The sequence below is a fragment of the Channa argus genome, chromosome 22 (genome assembly GCF_033026475.1).
Source record: "Channa argus isolate prfri chromosome 22, Channa argus male v1.0, whole genome shotgun sequence".
In the NCBI taxonomy this organism is placed as follows: Eukaryota; Metazoa; Chordata; class Actinopteri; order Anabantiformes; family Channidae; genus Channa; species Channa argus.
This window is the reverse complement of record NC_090218.1, coordinates 5,212,587-5,231,927: the sequence shown is the minus strand read 5'-3', so window position 1 is coordinate 5,231,927 and position 19,341 is coordinate 5,212,587. Positions and strand designations below refer to the sequence as shown.

Genomic DNA, 19,341 nt, shown 5'->3' with positions numbered 1-19,341 from the left:
CTTTTAATCTTTTATGTCCACAGTGATTTATTTATCAAGCTCATCTCATTTGTTTTATTGGTTCTACATCCCTATATCTTCTGAAAGCCTTTTATTTCACTGACTCACTTTTTCATAGTGCACGAACATTTAAGGAGGGGGAGTTCTTTCCATGTCTTCGGTGATGAGTCAATAACTCTTTTAATTTATTTTTTCCAATTTCTTTCAGGGGTTTGGTTCAAATTAAGGGCAATACATCGTATGATACAAATTCAATTTTATCAGGAAGTATAACACAGACAAGCTCTCGGGTACTTCTAAACACAGGACCCAAACAATTCAGCATGATCAATAAAGATTTTCCCATTTTCCAATGACGATGCCAGTGTGCATTTTCCAGTAATATTAACTGTCTTTAGTCACACAGTTTTTATAAAAACACTGTTTACACAAACGAAATGACCATAGATACTATAGTGTCTATGTTGGCAAGTCTGCATTTTTTTTTTTTTTTTTTTAAGGACTTGCACGTATTTTTTATTTTTTCATGAAATAGCGTAATGAGTTGATCCAGATGATTCCCGCTACTTTGCCAAATTTAAAAGCATGTTTGGAGCTACGTTTGATGACACTGACACTCTTTTATAACACAGCTGAGTATTCAGACTTTTATCACTGCAAGATGAGACAAAAACCGAACGCAAATATTCACCTCAATCCAAAACATATCATTCTAATGCATATAATAACTGAAACCTAGATATACAAAACATGATTTGCAAATGAGTTTAGTATTTCTTAAAATAACAGTCATACCTTTGCAGTTACCACATTGATTAGTTCTTGTAAGACTGGCCTCTTTTAGTATATATTAAGATACACAAAATGATTGATGTAGTGTTTATTTATACTGTGTGCTTCATTTTGTCACAGACATGAATAAGTCAGTTACAGACAAATTGGTAAAAATAAAACCATATTAACACACGAGGAAACAAAACATCTCAGAGAGATTTCCAATAAATGAATATAAAGGACTAATAAGAGTTTATTTGTAACAGAGGGAAGAAAATCCCCCTCACTGTGTGTTGGCTGGTGTGTTTCTCTGGGAGCCACACAGAAAACCTTCAAGCAACTGAATGCAAACACTTGAAAGTCCATGATAAAGGTGTTTGCCATGAGAATATGATTGTAATATAAAGTACACGATGTGATTATGTTAAATGATAACTATACACAGAAGCATATATTACTCTTGCAAACTATATAACTTTTATGTTATTTGTGTTTTGTGCAATGTTCAACAACAACCTACAACAATACATTTTGGCAGAAGGAAATGTTACTGTTTAACTGGATATGAGCTTGTTGGGAAGAGGCAGAGGAAAAGAGATCATTCAGTGCTACAACTTACGAGACCTATGTACAAGAATGTTTGGCAAAATGGAGACAGTTCAAATGCACGAATTAAAAAAATAATTTTTCAAACAAATTAAGTAAAAAAGAAAATTTAAAAATAAATTAAGTCCTTTGAAAAAATAAAATACAGCAAATAATGTGTATACAACTTTGTTCCATTAATGTTTGAAGTAATTCAGTGGGCTACTACTTGCCGTGACTCTCTACTGTATTAGTATATACTCCAGTGTTGAAATTCTTGATTCATGAAGTGCTGGAATAAGTAGAGTATGCAGTATAGTGAAATAACTTGGACACCAAATGTACAGTCTATGCCATAATACTTGTCTTGACTGCAAATATGCATCTACTGTAATTATGCATGTACAACTACAATATGTTGTAGATATGAATACACAATGTTGCAAGAACTAGAAGGGTCAGATATTAGAAATTGTTGGTTGATAGAACACAGACTAGCTAGTAGGGACCTCACTTAACATTAAAGTAGAGCTGGTTCAGGTGTTGTGCTTCTTAATGCTTATCTTTGGATACCGAAAAAAACCACAAACTTGCATATACAAAAAAGAAATTATATTTATGTGCAGGCATTTTGTGAGGACAAAGATGGATAAGGTGCAGAGTTCGAATACGCATTTCTTTAAAACAACACATTCCTGTCCGAATATGGTCTGTTTTGTTTACTGATGAAAAACTGTAAGGCAGTGAGTACAGGGGTACATTTTTTGGAGCACACTGACATGCAACAGCGTTCAAGAGGCCTGAGCATTGTGACTTCAACCGAAAAGCATCGTCGTCTCACGAGGAAACAAGTAGCTGGTGTTTGCTTCCGTGTCTCGCTTTGTTAGCTGGTAGCTAGGAGTGTTATTCATCTGCATTGCCCAAAAAATTGCAGGTCATGTTTGTTCCAGAGATTAATTTCCAGTTCGATTTCATTCACTAAAGTTTTGAAGGTTTAATGTAGACAGACCATGTTTGATTCCTTAGTTGATTGTAAAATCTTTTTTAAGCTTAATTTCACCAAAATAGTCTCTCGATTGGTATTTTTCTCATAATGCCACTAATTAAGGCCATATTTTGTCTATATTTTTGGAATAACTAGCCTATTTTCTTTAAAAAAAAATAATAATTACACTTAAGATATGAATATTAAACCTCTAATATGTGCATACAAAATGAAAAGGAAATTAATTCGTGGAACCTGGGGACACTGTAACGCATACTGGCATGTCGCAGCTCTATGGCCAGAAGCAGTATGTGACATTAACTTAAATAAACAGGAGTTGATTAAGTGGGATCTTCTTGCTGCTTACTGTAGATATCTGTAAACCTTGAAGCAGTGGTTGCCGGAGTCAGCAACAGCCACGTGTCCATCTGAGGTGAGGGCGAGGCCCTGGGGGCCATATAGTGGGTCCGCTGAGGTGTTAATGTAGGACAGGAAGGAGCCTGTGCTGTCAAAGACCTGAAACAGACAATGTGCAAAGTTGGAGTTTTCAGTGTTCATGTGGCAACGGACTGCAATGTTGGCAAGACTCACCTGTATTCTGCTGTTACCCCAATCAGCTACAATGATGTTTCCATTGGTGTCCACGGCCACACCAGTAGGAGCGTTGAACTGGCCATTGCCTTCACCGTGAGAGCCGAACTTAAACAAGAACTCTCCATCTGCACTGTACACCTGGCACAAGAAGTCAGTAATATAATATATAATTATAAAGTTGTGTCTAAAGCTCCGTCTGTGCATCATTTCTGTAAATCTAAACCAACCACTACCATATTAGAGTGAACTATATTTAGATACATTTCCTCTTTCATCCTACCTTCACAGAATGATTGTGAAAATCGGTCACAATTATCTCATTCTTGTTGTTCACTGCAACAAAGTGTGGACCTGTATGAAGAGAAAGAAGGATATGATTATCAAATACATTGTAATTGCAACTGATTCATGACTGAATCATCTTTACCTTTACTGTTAGTAGACTGACTGAACACAAACTAGTTGTACCTAATGCTTCTTCTATATACGCTAGTTTAATCACGTGGTTAGCTGTTCTGATTTGAATAGTGCAAAATTTGCATTCATTAAGTGCTCTAACTTGAGTTACACAGTTTTTTTCCCATTTTATCTTGACGAAACAGTACCAACACTCAACATTAGTGTAGAAAGGCTCAAGGCTTAAAGACTCAGTAAAATCTGTTGTTTGGCTGAGCTGCCCATTAATGAGCTCTATAGCTCCCAGCACTGTCTAATAACAGATTTGGGACATCAGTTAGTGTCATTGCACTGGTGTCAGAGCAAAAAAAATGGTCATTTACACAATACACAAACAATACACATGACAAAATGTTCAGTATTGTAAATGTAAATGATAATTACAATGGCATATAAGTGTGTATATGATTATGTGTGTATTGATAACAAGTTTTCACCACCACTAGGGTCAATTTCAAAGGTCAGGCACATAATCAGGCAGTCGGGTTAGACAGAGGGCACTGCACTGTGGGATTAGGGTTGCAGCAAGGCCACACTTAGTACTTACTGAAAACTGAGCCAGATTTATTTAAGTTTGGGCCAAGTTTTTCTGAATTGGAAAACATGAGGAGGAACAAAAAGAAAAATAGGTAGTCAGAGAAAAAGGATAAGCACAGAAGAAAACAGAGCAGGGTGGTCGGCACAGACACAGTTTTGTTGGGGGGTGGGGCAGTGGAATATCTGTGACGCCAGGGGCTCCGCTTATAATGCCTTGTATATACAGGCTTACATTTTTCAGCAGAATGCATCAGGCAATATTTGGCTATATTATTCTTAATTCTCAAACAGTCTGTTTTGAAATGACAAGAGGAGTGAAACAAAAAAACTTTTTTTCATCAATTACACAATATCTGATGCACATCCAGCTAGTACAAATGTTCCTTCATCAGAAAATCTTTCGAGGAGAATGCAAACTGTTGCTTTATTATCATCTTCATTTTTTTACTAGGACTTTTTTATACCCTCTTTGACTATTCTTGTTGCTTCTGGTTATGAAAGGATATCTGTACTAGGAGAAGGTGCAATAAATATTAAAACTTTCTTTTACTCTATTTGCCATTTCTAAATAAGGGGATGCCAATGTCTGCCCTCAGCTGTACACTGATGTGTTGTGTGGAAATCTAATGATGTAGCCACTGTCTTATTCCCAACCTTAATGCCCAGATAGGCACAGCTAGTGCCTAATGTTTTTAAAATTAGTGCTTTTATCTTTGGTCTAAATGCAAGTCCAGAACATGCTGCAGAACAGAAAAATTGTATATGCTATCTATGTGATGTCATGATGCTAAATACAGGATACTACAATACAGATTTACCCTAAAAAGCTGGTAGACACTGCTGGCTGAATGACTGGGCACTGTTTGTGTTGTCTGTATTAAAAAGTGGCTGCTGTTGTCAGATTACCTGCAAACTGTCTGTCAGATGTCCCCCTGCCTCCAAACTTAGTCACAAGCTTCCCATTGGACTGAAATATGAAGACACAGCAGGCCTTATTGTCCACAGTGATGATGTGCCCATTCTTGTCCATAGCCACACCCTTAGGACCCATGAGACGGCCTGCACCGATTTTATTCTGTGACGGGGAGGATGAGGATTTTAGCAGTGAAAGAAAAATGTGATGTTTGACCTAAGAGGATAAGCGTACTGTATCTTTAGTGTTGCTTAGCCAATACAAGGTCTGCGATCTCACCTTAAACTTGCCATCAGAGGAGAAGATGCTGACCCATCGATTGTCATAGTCAGCCACCACAATGTCGCCGTTCATGTCAACAGTGACACCAGTGGGTCTCTGCAGCTGCCCCGGAGACCGACCTCTGACCCCAAATCGCATCTTGAACTGGCCATCGTTGGAAAACACCTGTAATCAGTTCCATCACACAGTGTGGAGTTCCTGATCAGCACAGTTCCACAGCAGTATTGTTCTGTTCTACATGAAATGCACAGGTTTGGACTTGTCTGTCTCACCTGTATGCACTGGTTGTTGCTGTCAGCCACCACCACTCTGCCGTTACTAGAAGCTGAAATTCCCTGCAGATTGGTAAACTCTCCTTTTTCCCTCCCTCGGGAACCTGAGAAAAAAAAATTATTACACACTCAGTAAATGTGCCATTAGATATTTTTACCTTAGTGTCAGTGTGTAAAATTTCCACTAAAGGTACATAACAGTGGTTTTGGACTAAAGATGTACTGTAGATTGAAGCTCATAATTTACAAAAACATAACCAGAGTTTCTCAATGGATTCCCAAATCAATGGAATTCTTGGTTTAGATATTAACTTGCAAAGGCTTTAAAACCTGCTTGACATAGGTAATTTATCACAAAGAAAATCCTAAGCTTTTACTTATTCGTGAAACTTACATTAAATTTGCACGGCGGGGAAAAATCTGACCTTAAAACATGAGAATCAACATATTTAATGCAAGTCAGCACCCACCAAATGGTCAGTAACATTAATATGCTTCTTAATTTGCTGCGTTTATTCTTCCGACATTGTAGCTTGGGAATGCTTCTATCAGGTCTGAGCTAGTTGACTTCTACTGAAGTGAAGTGAACGTCAATCCAAAACCTGTTAGAAACTAGTTCGTGATAACATTATTGCACACCTATAATTAATGGGATAAAATGGGTCTTTAAAACACGATACAAAGTGTCCTGACAGAGGATATGTGAAGCTCTTCCTCCTATAATATACTGTATCTAAATGTTGGTTTGACAAGTAAGAACCTTTTCTCTCGGATCTGTCTTACCGACTCTGTAGATGAGCTCATCTTCAATGGGGTTCTCTTTTTTCTTGGTGGTACTGTACATACTTGAAGGCCGTCGCACTGCTTTCTGTCGAATGTGCCCACCTGTCCCACTGGGAGACTTCACCCTCCTCTTAACATCATCTGGAGACTGTGGCACATCTGACGGCTTAACCGCACGCAGGCGGAAAGGGCTGCCACGTACTGGCTGGTCATACAGTGACAGAGCAAAGGAGTACTCTCCCTCGGAGCGTAACGTGTAGCCCACCTCATATGTTCCATTCTTGTTGTCCATTATCTCTGTTTCTGCAGCCTGGTTCCCATCAGCAGACAGTATCTCTGCCTTTAATACTGCATTTCCTGTCCGTACCAACTCCCCATCCTGCAGATAGAGGTCATTGTTTCCATTTCAGGCAAACGTTTTCATGCAACATGCATAAGCTTGGAATGTCTATGTCAAAACACCATAAACTCCTCACTGATTTTTAATTTAAAAATAAAGCAGTTTATAGGCATGGCCACCTTGAAATTACTGACTTCAGACAGAAATATGAATTAAAAAGAATAAGGTTCACTCTAGACGTGCAGTAAATACCAATAAGACTAAAAACTTGAAGAAAGTACTTTGTCTTTTGTTGTCACAGTAATGGTGTGGTGCTGCCCGGTGGCTGCGTGGCGGAGGCCCTCTCCCGTGGCGACAGAGGTGTGAGCCACAGCTGCTGTAGTGAGGAGAACACCCAAGTTTTGGATGGAGCGTCGTAGGCCTTCAGTCTCCACCTGGAGCACAATAAAGAATAACTTACCCATCAGAATCCTGTACTGCTTTCTACAGTTTAAATGCAATTGCTTGTTCCATGTGATGTTTGAAAGTCTACACTAAAATAAAACTAAAGCTGGTGAATGTAGAAAGATCCACTGCTTGAATTTGCACGATGTGACCTTGAGGGAATATATGCCAAACCACCATATTCAAAATTGTGAGCAGAGAAACAGTTTGAATAAAAAAAAGACAAAATTGTACCTGACAGTCCAGGTGTGCATTCTGATGTGGTCTTTCTGGGAAGTCGTGCCGTGCCAGAGCAGTTACCCGCTCACTCATCTGCTTCTGAACTAGCAGCACCTATACTCGCAACAGACACATGTCGTATTCTAAGGCTTTTATTTTTCAAAATCAAAAGTATTCAATTATTTTTTAAGCATTGACATACTGCTGCACTACTACATCAGATTTTCTAACTGATTCCCATATGGGTTGTAGCCTGTTTGTAAGCCTGCTTGTCCAAATTTCAATCTGCCAGCACACCTCTGTAGCACTCCCATGGCTGAGAGCCTGCTCTGTAAAGCTGCAGCTGCTCTGGATGTGTTCCTTCCCCTGAAGGAGAGATGAGAGCTGGGCCTGTAGGACCTGTGCTCAGGTAAGTAGAAGGAGAACAAGAGACATAATGTGAGAAGATTAGAGAACAAGTTGGGTAAAATAACAATGTGTAGGTAAAATACACAACAGTCAGTGAATAAAAGTCTATATGAGCCAAATCAGAATGTATTTGACAATGTATTTGACTGTTTGACCATAAGTGTGCAAGTATGAGAACATGCATGTGCAAAGCATGCTAACCTTCTGCTTGGTGCTGCAGATGTTTTCCAGGTCAGTGATGAGAGCTGTCTTGCGCTGATGCAGCACTCGCTCCAGCTCTTCAAATGTACTGGTAATCTCCGCTACAGCGTCGTTCTTCCTTTCATTCAGCTGGCGAGAGATCTCACTCACCAGCTCAATGGCTGCCGTGAGCTGAGGGAGCCTGCAAGATGACACAGTGTCAAATTGTGAACCTGAAACTAAATAGAATTTTAAAAAACCCACAAAAATATAGAATAAATGTTCAGAATAAAAACCCAAATTTATAAAATAAGCTGAAGAATTTTCTTTAACAAACACAAACCTGTGCAACATTGTATTGCCCCCACTGGTGAACTCAGAGGGCAGATCTGAGCCAAATACTTAAGTTTCCAAACACCTGATGTGAAGGATTTTCTAAAAGATTGATCCAGTCCCCACCTGCTTTGTATTGCATCGAGCTGTGTCTTCAGAGCAGCTTTATGCTGTTCCACGACATCTCGCAATGGAACAGTCACATGCTCGCGGTGCTCGCCTTCTGTACAGTCCACACACATAGCTGTCTCACAAGACTCGCAGTAGAACTCAATCACCTGCAGAGGGAGGCAAACTGAGTGAAGTTCATTCAATGTTTCAGTAAGTGGATATTTTAAGAAGGGAATTTTATATTATGTAATGCTAAAAACAAGAGGAAAAAGCAATTAAGGTGAGGTGATGGATGAGATTCTCTAGAAGGACTTCGCACCTTCCCTTCGTGGTTTGGGCAGCAGAGGGGTGACTCCAGTACACTGCAGGCCTCTGGCCGCGAACACTCTGGGTCTCGTTGAAGCACCTGGTGTAAAAACATTTCAAGTTGTAGTAGACTGGTAAAATAGGTGGATAATTATCTATTTTTGTACTGTGCCCCACACGGTTGCTTCTGGTCACTTTAGTATTTTTAGCAGTATTCCCCCCTTTTCTTTACAGAAGACAGTTAAAAGATGGCAAGAAACAAGTGAAGAGAAAGACGACATCAAGCTCCACAGCCAGAATCAAACTGGGGACAATGAAATAATAGGCTAGCAGACATCCATGCATTTCTTTCTCTTTGTCCATATTTCCAGAAGAGACCCTGTAACCTTCAGTTTAAAACGAATCCTAAAAAGAGCTCTTTGAAGAAGTGAAGACAGCCCCGAATTACCTCATGTCCTCCATCTTGTTTAACTCTAGCAGTGGTTCTCACACAAACACACCAGGACGTTCTGCCCCTTTTCTTTAAAAACTCTGTGAAGGTTTTATTTCTACATTCTTTGATTTGTCATGTACGTCACAATTAATTCGCATTGTTTTCTATTGTTCCATGTAATCTGCGTGAAAAACCTGTTTGGGTAGCACGTTTGTTTTGTCCTTGAAGTTGAAAAAAGGGATTAAGAATCAAACCTCCATGAGATTAGTGATGAAGAAGTTGTTTTGTAGAGCACAAACTCCTTTCTCGGGCAGGATGGACGTCTGCCGACACACTGGACACGAGAGCGTCAGGGACTCTGGGGGAATGTAGTTCTGGAGACAACTGAGGAGGGAATCAACAAATAATGTAAGGAAAGTTACAGTGTCAAATATAAAGTATCCAAGCCATACTTTTGCCTGTTCAGTGTATAATGATTAGCAATAATTCATTTACCAATACAGCAGAGAAAGAACAAGAGGAACTAATTGTAGGGATAAAGTTGACACAGTATTGCCACAATTGCCTAAATGCTGCTCCTGTCACAAGTCAATATAAACAGCCCCAGGAGAAAACACACTTTGTTTGTGAGTAAGTGAACATCTAGCAAACCAATCTGTACAAAAAGAAAAAAGGATGTGAACTTGTACGTTGGCAGTGGTTACACATCTATCCATCTACTCTAATTGTTCCTAAAGGCTGCGGATGTTCAGGTGCCCTCAGTAGGTGATCTATTAGACACCCCACAGTCAGCACAATTCAGCTGCAATATACAGATTACACCGCATTTCTGCAGCCTGACTGCCCCCCACCAATGTATTTTTTTTAAGCCTCTGTATTCATTAATAAGGTGGGTAATACTGCAAGAAACCTGAAGACACTGTTGTTGCAAATGAGGATGCCTGGTTACAGCCTGGGCTGCATTCTAACACCGTTCGCTTAATTTATGACACTACACAAACTTGTATCAGAGATGCTTTAGTAAACTACAGTTGTGAGCCTTTGAGAGCAACTGAGAGCCTTAGCAGAACTCTCAGTTCTACTTTTCTGCCAATACATAAGTGAATTATACTAAATAAATAGACACATATGTCAGACACACAAGACATCTCAGATGTTCATGTGGTGAAGTGGTCTGTCATTGAGGCTGGCATCTCTCAGCTTGTGATTACATGAATAAAATAGAAGCAAGACATTTCACTGATAATACTACCAATCAATAACCATTTATATTAAAGTAGCACTAGTGCCACAATCATCGTAAAGTATATATCTAACAATCAGACTGTGAGAACAAGTAGCCACATGTCCCTGTTGTAGGAAGACATTTATTTTTATTTGTTTTATTATTATTTGTATTTATTTTGGCAGCACTTAAAGGAAGTATAGTATAACCCAGGGCAAACTCATCATCACGATCCATGAATACTGAGCTCACAATTATGAAATTAGGAAGTAGTTTTACTGTAAGTTTGCGTGCTTAACGATAGATAATCACAGGAAGATGTTAGCAGCAGAAAGCAGAACATAAATAAAGGAGATACAATGACATGCCAGCCAGAATAGACAAGGGTTGTCATATCAGCCCTCAAACTACACTAAGCCATTCAGCATTTAAACATCTCTCTGGCAATATCATGTATAACTCCAGACAAAAACCTGATCACCTCAGCAGGGCTCCAGTCATCCAACATACCATCCTGTCAACCCAGAGATTAATCTTTCCCTTTGGTGGGCAAATGCCCCTCACGCTTCATGGAAAAGGCTTTATTTATGGAAGAGATTTGTGTGGCTATTAAAATCTGCTGTATAAATATTTGTTTGATCATAAGGTTAGAAGTGAGCCAGTTTGAAACTTAATCCTCATTATTCTCTGCCCTTCTCTTCCTTCTCTATCTTCCCATCCTGACCCATTATAAGCTTTCCAAAAGCCTGCTCATCTTGGTTTGGCACAATAGTATTGCCTGAGGAGGCGTTGTATTTCTGAGGAACTGTAGACTTGGGCATTGTCATATTGTGTTTCCCAACAAAGAGCCTTTTCTTAAACTGCAGTTGTTAACGGTATCTGATGCTGAGGAATGTACTTGTCCCAGTGCCGTCAGTGAGGACAAGTGCTCTGACCTGTCTAATTGTGGGTAGGGATTAGAAATAAGTTCTTCTATTAGGTGACACATGAATAAATAAAGGATAAACACTAACATGGAAAGGGCTCAAAACTGTGTCATACCACATTCTTTGTCCTTGACTAAAAAAGACACGTAGCAGACATGTGAGCAGAGACTTGGGTTTGGGTGTTTTTGACAGAGACCATTAAAACAGAGAACACAAATGTTAGTTACCTTTCACAGAAGGTGTGCAGACAGGGCAGGACCTTGGGGTTGCGGTAGTGATCCAGGCAGATGCTGCAGACCAGAAACTGCTTGTCTATCTGACGCACCACAGGGCTGGTACTTCCAGCCTCACGCTTTGCCATAGCAGAGGACATTTAAAGCCACGGACAATGACAGCAGATGACCTGCAGAGAGAAAGAGGCAAATGCATGGATATTCGTCTGTATTTGTCTATACAGGTTCAAGTGTCACTTTCAGGCCTGCTGATTCTCAGCAAAATTTCCAAAGGGAGGTACCAGGAACGGAAGCTAACAAAGCTTTTTAATTCCTTGATTAGTATAAAAATGTGTCCATTGTTACGGTGTTATTTCTAGGGTAATACCAGACAAATTCCTGTTGAATGAGAACTATGTGAAGCAGAGACATGCGCCGATGCTCAGTATAAAGACAACAGCTGATGTTGACAAACCAGTATGACCATGTGCCTGGCTTTTGATTAACATGTCAGTTAGCACCAAAGCAGGTAAATAAAAGAGACTGAAGGATTCGATACTTAACAATGAGCACAATCTGTGGTTGAAGAGACTTCACAGCCACAATAATGTATACAATCAATCGGGACCTGTTGTGAAAGTTAACCCGCACAGGAACTTCACAAAAACACACCAAACAGTGACAAACTCTGACTCAGAACAGAATGTGCTGAGTAGTGTTTATGTTTCCTTCGGTCTGTTTGTCATTCTATTTTTAGCATTTATATATTTGCTTTGGTTTATATTGTAATCTATCCTCCACATCATGTGCATGCATAAAATACAACAATAAATGTGAATAGAATAACAATGTTGAAAGTTCAAAGTAATTTTTAACATGTACATACATGTTTATACCGTACAACATATTCAAGTATCAAGAGTCAAAATACATGGTAAATGTTGTAAATTTATGGGCATTATGTGCTTGTATGTAGCTCATATAAGCCTATCTACATGTAAATAATAATCAGTTTTGTATTTAGTAGATTTAGGCATTAATCCATTTTAATTTTGGTGGCAAAAGCATTTATGTCAGTCACATAAAAAAAAAAAAAATCTGCATTGCAACAAAAAGCAGTGCTATGTCAGGCATGGCCCACTTTCACATTCATCAACACAAGCCCTAACGCATAATAATTACAGTGGTATGTTGGAGGTGCTACGGCAACATGTCATCATTGAGCACCTAGTGTGTAAATGACATGAGACAGTTTAGCATTAACTAAACAAAACTAATTTAAGGTACATGTGCAGTTTGCTCTATTTAATATGCCTGAGAAAAGCAGCAAAAGGCTGTGATAACACATATGTGTTAAAAAATCATCTTTTGGTAATACTGTCCATTCTATTTATATCTCATCTTATGTCCAGACTCAGTAGGTCAACACATGTATTATTCACGTATCAGACAGAAACATGCACTCATATGGGAAGATCAAACAGCAGCATGTGTCTGAAACCAACATAACTGGACTGGAGATGTAGTTATGGACATAAACTCACTCTCTTTCTCTCATTCGGTTTCTTTCTTTCTTTCTCGCTCTGTCTCTCTCTCATACACACACACACACACACACACACACGCACATTGAAAATCATCATCCCCCACCAGACTCTCCGCCTGTCTGCACATCTGCCACTGCTAAATCTAATAGAACACTCAATCCCCTATGTCCCATCTCCACTCATGTCCTATTGTCTGTTGTTGCCCCCTGCACACACATACACACAGACACACACATACACACACACACACAATCCTTCCATCCTTCCATCAAATGACACAGAGTTTCTACACTGGGGGGGCAAAGGTTGTGTCTTAAGCTGTCAGCCATGAAAACGACATGTCATATTCACAGTCTGGTGAAGGAGTAAAGGACACGCAGAGTGTCTAATAGAAAGATTTAAGTGGTAAGAAGCTTTTGTTTTGAATAAATCCTCCGCATAAAATTGGCACTTTAAGAGATCTAGCTGTCTGTGTGGGATTGTGATGAAAAGAAAAATGAATGTCTCTTAATCGAATACAGAATTATTGTGTGTATTGTATACTCCCCACATCTCTCTATCATTTTCTGTCTGCACTAGAACATGCTGATACTAATATCATCATTCTGTAATGACATCTGTCTAAATTTAGACACATGTATTAGTGGGTAAGCAGAGGAAGCAATGACAGTGAAACTAAAATAAGACCTGGGGTTTTAGGACTGCTGGAGAACGCTGCTGGAGGTTTCCATTTGTTAACTGTTTGTTATATTCTGAAATGCATTGTCACACAAAACAAGAACATGTGAAATGCTCAAACCATCTGCTGAGTGAAAGTCACAGATAATGCAAATTCTATTTCTTTTAGACTTGCAATTAAAATGTGATATTCGGCAGATGCTTTTATCCAAAGCAATTTATGAGCAAGTAGCAGGCAATAAAGACAACTTTGACATGTAGCCTTGAGGGCCAGGAGTTACTACTACTTACTCTGTGGTTAAGAGACAAGTGCTCTACCAACTGAGCTATCTTCCACCCCACTTTATGCCATTTATGAAAAGCATGTGCCTCTTGTACTGTATTGTCCATCTCCACTATAAAGATAATGGAATGTGCATGTGATGTATGTGTCAACATGAGCTAATGGTCCCGTGCATGGTCAACTATGCACCAAAGTGTGCTCCAGTTACATGCATGCCCACCTAGGATTCACAAAGTGCTGACAATACTCAGTTGTGAAGCTCTAAAGTGACCAAAACCGCTTACTAAAGGGCTTGGGAAAAAAAAAAAAACACAGTAAATATGTGCAGATTTAGAACTGGGTTTCTACATTCAAAGACAGCAGGATGGAATAAAGCCAAATCCAAGCAGGGGTGCAGGAAGCTTTAAATGTGATTCAACTGAGGACACATCCTGTAGAGAGCTGACAGCTAGGCTACCGTTAAAAATGAAACATCTTTTAATTCTTCTAGACATAATACACAGTAAACCAGCACTAATGTTGCAGGTGATCTCGGCCTGAGTATTTCCCATACTCTCAGGATTTGCATGTGTAACTAATCGTGTTTAAAGATAATGACTGCAGCAGGTTTGTTTGTGTATGTAAAGTTAATACACAGTGTACTTACTTCAGAAGTAGAAGAAGGAAAAAAATTCTCTTCTAAACAAATAGAGTTAAAATCAGATGCGAAGGGAAGGCTTTTTTATAGTTGAGTAAAGTAGTTGAGTGAAGAATTTGCAGTGCTACTTCTACAGTTCAAGAGGGGGGCAGAGGAAGGGGACAGTGGCAGGAACAGTTTCATAGAGACAATAGCGAATACAGTAAAAAAGGAAAAGTAATAGCAGCACTACTTCGCTTTTCTCACTGCCGTGCACCTGTGCAGGACCAATGAACTTGTGCTGACAGCTTGGACAAACACACCAACTCACACACTTCACACCGGTGACAGTTGAGCTAATACTGTAATGTCATACATGCACTCACGCACTGTATGGACATGAGGTCAACCACACACAATGGCTGAGAGAACGTCTACCTACTGTCAGTAGAGTCGAGCAGATCAGTCTAGAAGACTCCATGGCAGTTAGGGCAGCATAACACTGAAACATCAGCACACGCCCTGGCTCATTCTTGCACGCCCATTTCTTCTATGGTCTATCTCCCCCTCAGACCTACTAGCCACTCTTTCTATTCCCTTTTCCTTCTCTCGCTTTTCTCTTTTCCAAACAACACTCACATGCTGAAAAGGGAAGAACAGGAATGACAACAGAGGGTGGGACTGTAAATTTAAAGTTCCACCTACTATCAGCACTGTTTTAAAAGCACTAGCTGATTGGATACCCTCCTTCTTCCGTGGTCTGATTGGCTGTGAAACTTAAACTAGTGGGGATGAGAGATTGCATCATAGGCCAAAAATTTGTGCTGGCCAGAGGGAGTGAGAGGCAGAGATTGAAAAGGACAACAATAAGAAGAAGTCCAAAAAATTCAAGGCCAAAAAGACAACAGTTTAAACCCATGAGCATATTGCCCATAAGGCCTTGATCTGCTGCCCAATTAATTAATATTTGTAATGTTGTGCACACTCCTAACAATGATGATTAGGGACAAAAGCAGATTTCAAATGCTGCTTGCTGCTATTAACAATCAGAGGCCGCAGCTGAGGGCTGACAGTCATCTAAACATTTGTCTCATCTGGCCTCCAGTTATAGTGTTAAAGAAGTATGTCGTTACTTAATGGAGCCCAGTACACACTAGCATACACACACGTACACACACGCAGGGCAGCCAAATAAGAGACACAGTTACATAATTGATGATGTCACCTCTTAAAAAACTAAAAATGAGAATTTAGAACATATGGCTCTCTGTCTGGGATTATTGTATCAGATTACACATATACAGGGATTAAGAAAAACCAAAAAGAGGATCACATTTGAATTTCAAGTCACAAATCTTGTCACAGGAGAATTTGGATCCCAATCCTTTAAACGACCTGTCAGAGTTTAATCTGAGGAAACCATTCTGACAAAAACATCAATCTACAGTTGATGTGTGGAGATTAAGTCCATTCACTGCATCCAGCTCTGCTTTCTCTACACCCACACACCTTTCCATCATCCTAAACTCTCAGGCCAGTCTTAAGTGGTGGATTTATCAAAAAGTAAAGGATGAGAGGATGAAAATACAACTCAGAGAATGTCATCTCACTTGATGTCCGCAGGGAATTAATTGTTGAGTGGCCCAAAAGGACTGTTGTTTCACTGCTTCACATGTTTTTATGGTGCTGCAAACTCAATAGGAATTCCTCTGATTTCAGCACCAATCTAAGTGGTTGTGATAGTTTTTACTACACAATAGTAACAACATCTGAAACTCGTTCTTTCTAAACTAAATCAACTCCCACAAAGACATTACACTGGATAGAACAATCTAATAGTAAGTCAGGCTCCACAGAAAGTAATTAGACAGAGGATATCTGACATGACAAATGTGCCAAATGAAGCACGCCAGCGTGGGCACCCTTTTGAAAGAGACTGCTGTCATCCCTGCAGTGAGCACTCGACAGCATCATTGGTTTACTGCTGTGTTTTCTGCTGTAGCAACAGAATATTCCACTCATGCAGTTATTAGACTGGAGGCCGAGGAACCACCTGTGGTACCCACAATGAGTCTCCTGAAACTGAAACATGAACCATAATGAAAGTATGAATAACCAAATAATAGTTGTGTTACACTCATAACTTCAGATCTTAAGCCAATTTGAGCATTAGATTAGATTTTTCCCTTTTATCCTAGAAAATAATAAAGTCTCAGACTCAAAGGCTCAAACTAAATATGGTTAATCTTATGGTTTATAAAAGAAAAATGAACGGCTTTTTGTAAACTAAACAGTATTAACCAGCCCACAGAAGCAAACAACTTTGTGCCCTGTTCGATTTTAGCACCCAAAAACCAACTGTTGGAACAATAACAAGAATGACTGGTGATGGTGATGTTCCACAGAAAATCCAACCAGAAAATCCACACTAAAATCACATAGCATTAATATTGCATTTAGATTTTTTTTGAGAGTATCTGATACATTTTTCATTCTGTGAGAGATTTCAAGACAACGAAAAGAAGTATCAAAATCACCACACTCAGTGGTGAACACCTAAGGCCTTGTTATTTTTTGCTTGATCTTGTGTTTTATGAGCTCTCCATACAGGTATTTCTGTGTTTGTAAAAAGTCAATGCAGAAGGATGTGAAGAAAGAGAACAAAGAGAAGAGAATAGGGTGAGAAAGAGGGGACATGCAGATAGCCCACTGTATATAAGAGGGGATATACACATAGAAAGAGCCTATATACAACACACACACACACTATATAATGAGAAGGCTCTTGTGTAACAAAGCATGATGCTGTGATCTCAGGGCTACAGTGATGATATTAGACTCTGACATCTCTCGGCCTGATACCATCTCTTACACACACACACGCACACACACACACACACACACACACACACACACACACACACACACACACACACACACACACACACAAACACAAACACACAGTCTGATGTTTTAATCAGATTTAAGACCTCCATCCTAATTTCTCTTTGGCTCCTCAAATTACACCAATTGCATTGAACAACACATATGAATCACTTACAAAATGATTTGACTCAAAAACACAGATCCAAAGCTAATAGTTGGCTCGTATGGACCGGCCTGTGCACTCTTCATTAGTATGCTGAGCAAGCCTCTATTTTCCTCCACAGTCCAGTCATAAGCTTCCACATACATATACCTCTATATATAGAACTATCAGTTCTCATTCCCTTCACACCACTGGCAGGCACGTGCTCTGCACTGCACGCACATTGTGAAAAAGTGCAAGAATGCTCACACAACCATTAGTGTTTTAGAAACCCCAAATTTAAAATTACGCACACACTATGGTAAATATGACACTTGATATTGGCAGCTCGGAGTAAACACACATGCAGATTGTCAATGCAAATCACAGATTGATTGATGGCTTGAGGAAAAAAAAAGGCTAATGCTTCCTGTCACATGCTGTGGCACCAAAACAGCTGTCTTTAGTCCACAGCTGGCATTGGAGAAAGAAGGTGTGTGAGCGAAACACGGTGTGCCAAGTCCCCCAATTCTCACAAAATGCATTTCATCTACACAAAACCAAACAGCAAAGACAAAACAGCTGGCAAAAATCCCATTTATCTTATGATAGCTGCATGTATAGCTGGTGAGTTATAACCTAAACAACATCACAATACACTGCAAAGTAATTAGCAGCTACAGCCATCGGTAAGAGGGCCATAAAATAAGTCTTGTAGAAATTAAAGGTTGTTGAGCCATTTTAATTTTGAAATAAACCCCATACATTTTTGTTCTGGTCACTCTGCTGAAAACTGAACTTCCTCAAAAGATTCTTGACTTGAATAACACCAAGGCTCAACTCCACTGAGCCTTGCGAAACATACACAAGAAGCTTAGATAGGGAGATGCTGGCTCCATTATATCTCTCGGAAAACATGATGGAGAGTCACTGTGTACATAATCATATAACCCATCATGACCCCAGCCTGATAAAAGACCAAATTTGGGTAAAAGGCAAATCTCCTTTTGCTCTCCTCTTATTTGTACTAAAATATGTCCAATAAACAAACTCACTTGGTATTGCCATTTATTACGTGTTTTACACTGAACATTAACACAATTTGCATTGGGAGCTGTAGGTTTGTAAACATCAGTGTGAGAAATAAACAGATTTTAACTAAAGTGAATATTGAAATATTTTGAAATTCTATTATGGGATGCATTCATTCTTGACTTGCTTTTTTAGTCCTCTCCCTCTCCCAACAGAGGGAATTATTTTAGAGAATGAGGTACATGCGCCACAGGGTAGAGGACCTGAACCTTAAAAAATGGGTTTCTCCAAATAACTGAGTTGCGATTAGTTGCCCTGAGCTGAACATATATTAACATAAACAGTTAGTTCCGTGTCATCTGAGGTAGCAGAAACAGGCCACATGACTGAGCTGTTTCAGCTTTAGGTTGAAACTTAACAGACCTCACATGTCTTTGAGTGTTTTGCCATTTTCTCAAATAAACACACCAAAATCAAGTTAAAAGACAGAAATCAAATACTTGTTTCTGTTGCTGCTCATTTTAAACAGACCTCATTAAAAACCACTGAATCATGCATTACGGCTGTCTCCTAATGGTGAAAATTCATTTACTTAAGGAGATTAGAAATTCCATTGTTTGATCATAATGCTCATAGGTCAGCAGATTCGAAATTTGCATGTCTGTCAACGTCTGCATTACTAGAAGCAGGAGTGTAGCCTAAACCACACTTCAGGTGGACAAAATAACAGAGATGCTCTCCTATGTGATGCATCATAATGTCAAAATTATCAAAGATTTGAATGAGAATTAATTAAAATAGTACAAACTGAAAACAAACTGAGAATAAAGGCTTCACAA

The 19,341-nt window shown here is 39.3% G+C and overlaps 1 protein-coding gene across 6 annotated transcripts in view; it reads right to left on the bottom strand.

The window, feature by feature from the left end:
* Window positions 1–865: 865 nt before the first annotated feature.
* trim3b (tripartite motif containing 3b) overlaps window positions 866–19,341 on the bottom strand; it is a 28,809-nt gene continuing 10,333 nt past the window's right edge. For 3 of the 6 annotated variants that reach the window (XM_067492730.1, XM_067492732.1, XM_067492728.1), the window contains 16 exons: window positions 11,334–11,509; window positions 9,210–9,339; window positions 8,536–8,622; window positions 8,232–8,383; window positions 7,794–7,974; window positions 7,482–7,583; window positions 7,200–7,298; window positions 6,803–6,955; window positions 6,182–6,560; window positions 5,399–5,502; window positions 5,124–5,291; window positions 4,838–5,006; window positions 3,942–3,983; window positions 3,219–3,289; window positions 2,936–3,076; window positions 866–2,860 (listed from right to left, as the gene is read on the bottom strand). In XM_067492730.1, the coding sequence (XP_067348831.1) occupies window positions 2,708–2,860; window positions 2,936–3,076; window positions 3,219–3,289; window positions 3,942–3,983; window positions 4,838–5,006; window positions 5,124–5,291; window positions 5,399–5,502; window positions 6,182–6,560; window positions 6,803–6,955; window positions 7,200–7,298; window positions 7,482–7,583; window positions 7,794–7,974; window positions 8,232–8,383; window positions 8,536–8,622; window positions 9,210–9,339; window positions 11,334–11,479 (2,277 nt within the window). In that variant the 5' untranslated portion in view covers window positions 11,480–11,509 and the 3' untranslated portion in view covers window positions 866–2,707. Of the gene's footprint in view, window positions 2,861–2,935; window positions 3,077–3,218; window positions 3,290–3,941; window positions 3,984–4,837; window positions 5,007–5,123; window positions 5,292–5,398; window positions 5,503–6,181; window positions 6,561–6,802; window positions 6,956–7,199; window positions 7,299–7,481; window positions 7,584–7,793; window positions 7,975–8,231; window positions 8,384–8,535; window positions 8,623–9,209; window positions 9,340–11,333; window positions 11,510–14,880; window positions 15,089–19,341 lie in introns of those variants that run through there. The other 3 variants (XM_067492733.1, XM_067492731.1, XM_067492734.1) reach the window with 3 other exon arrangements.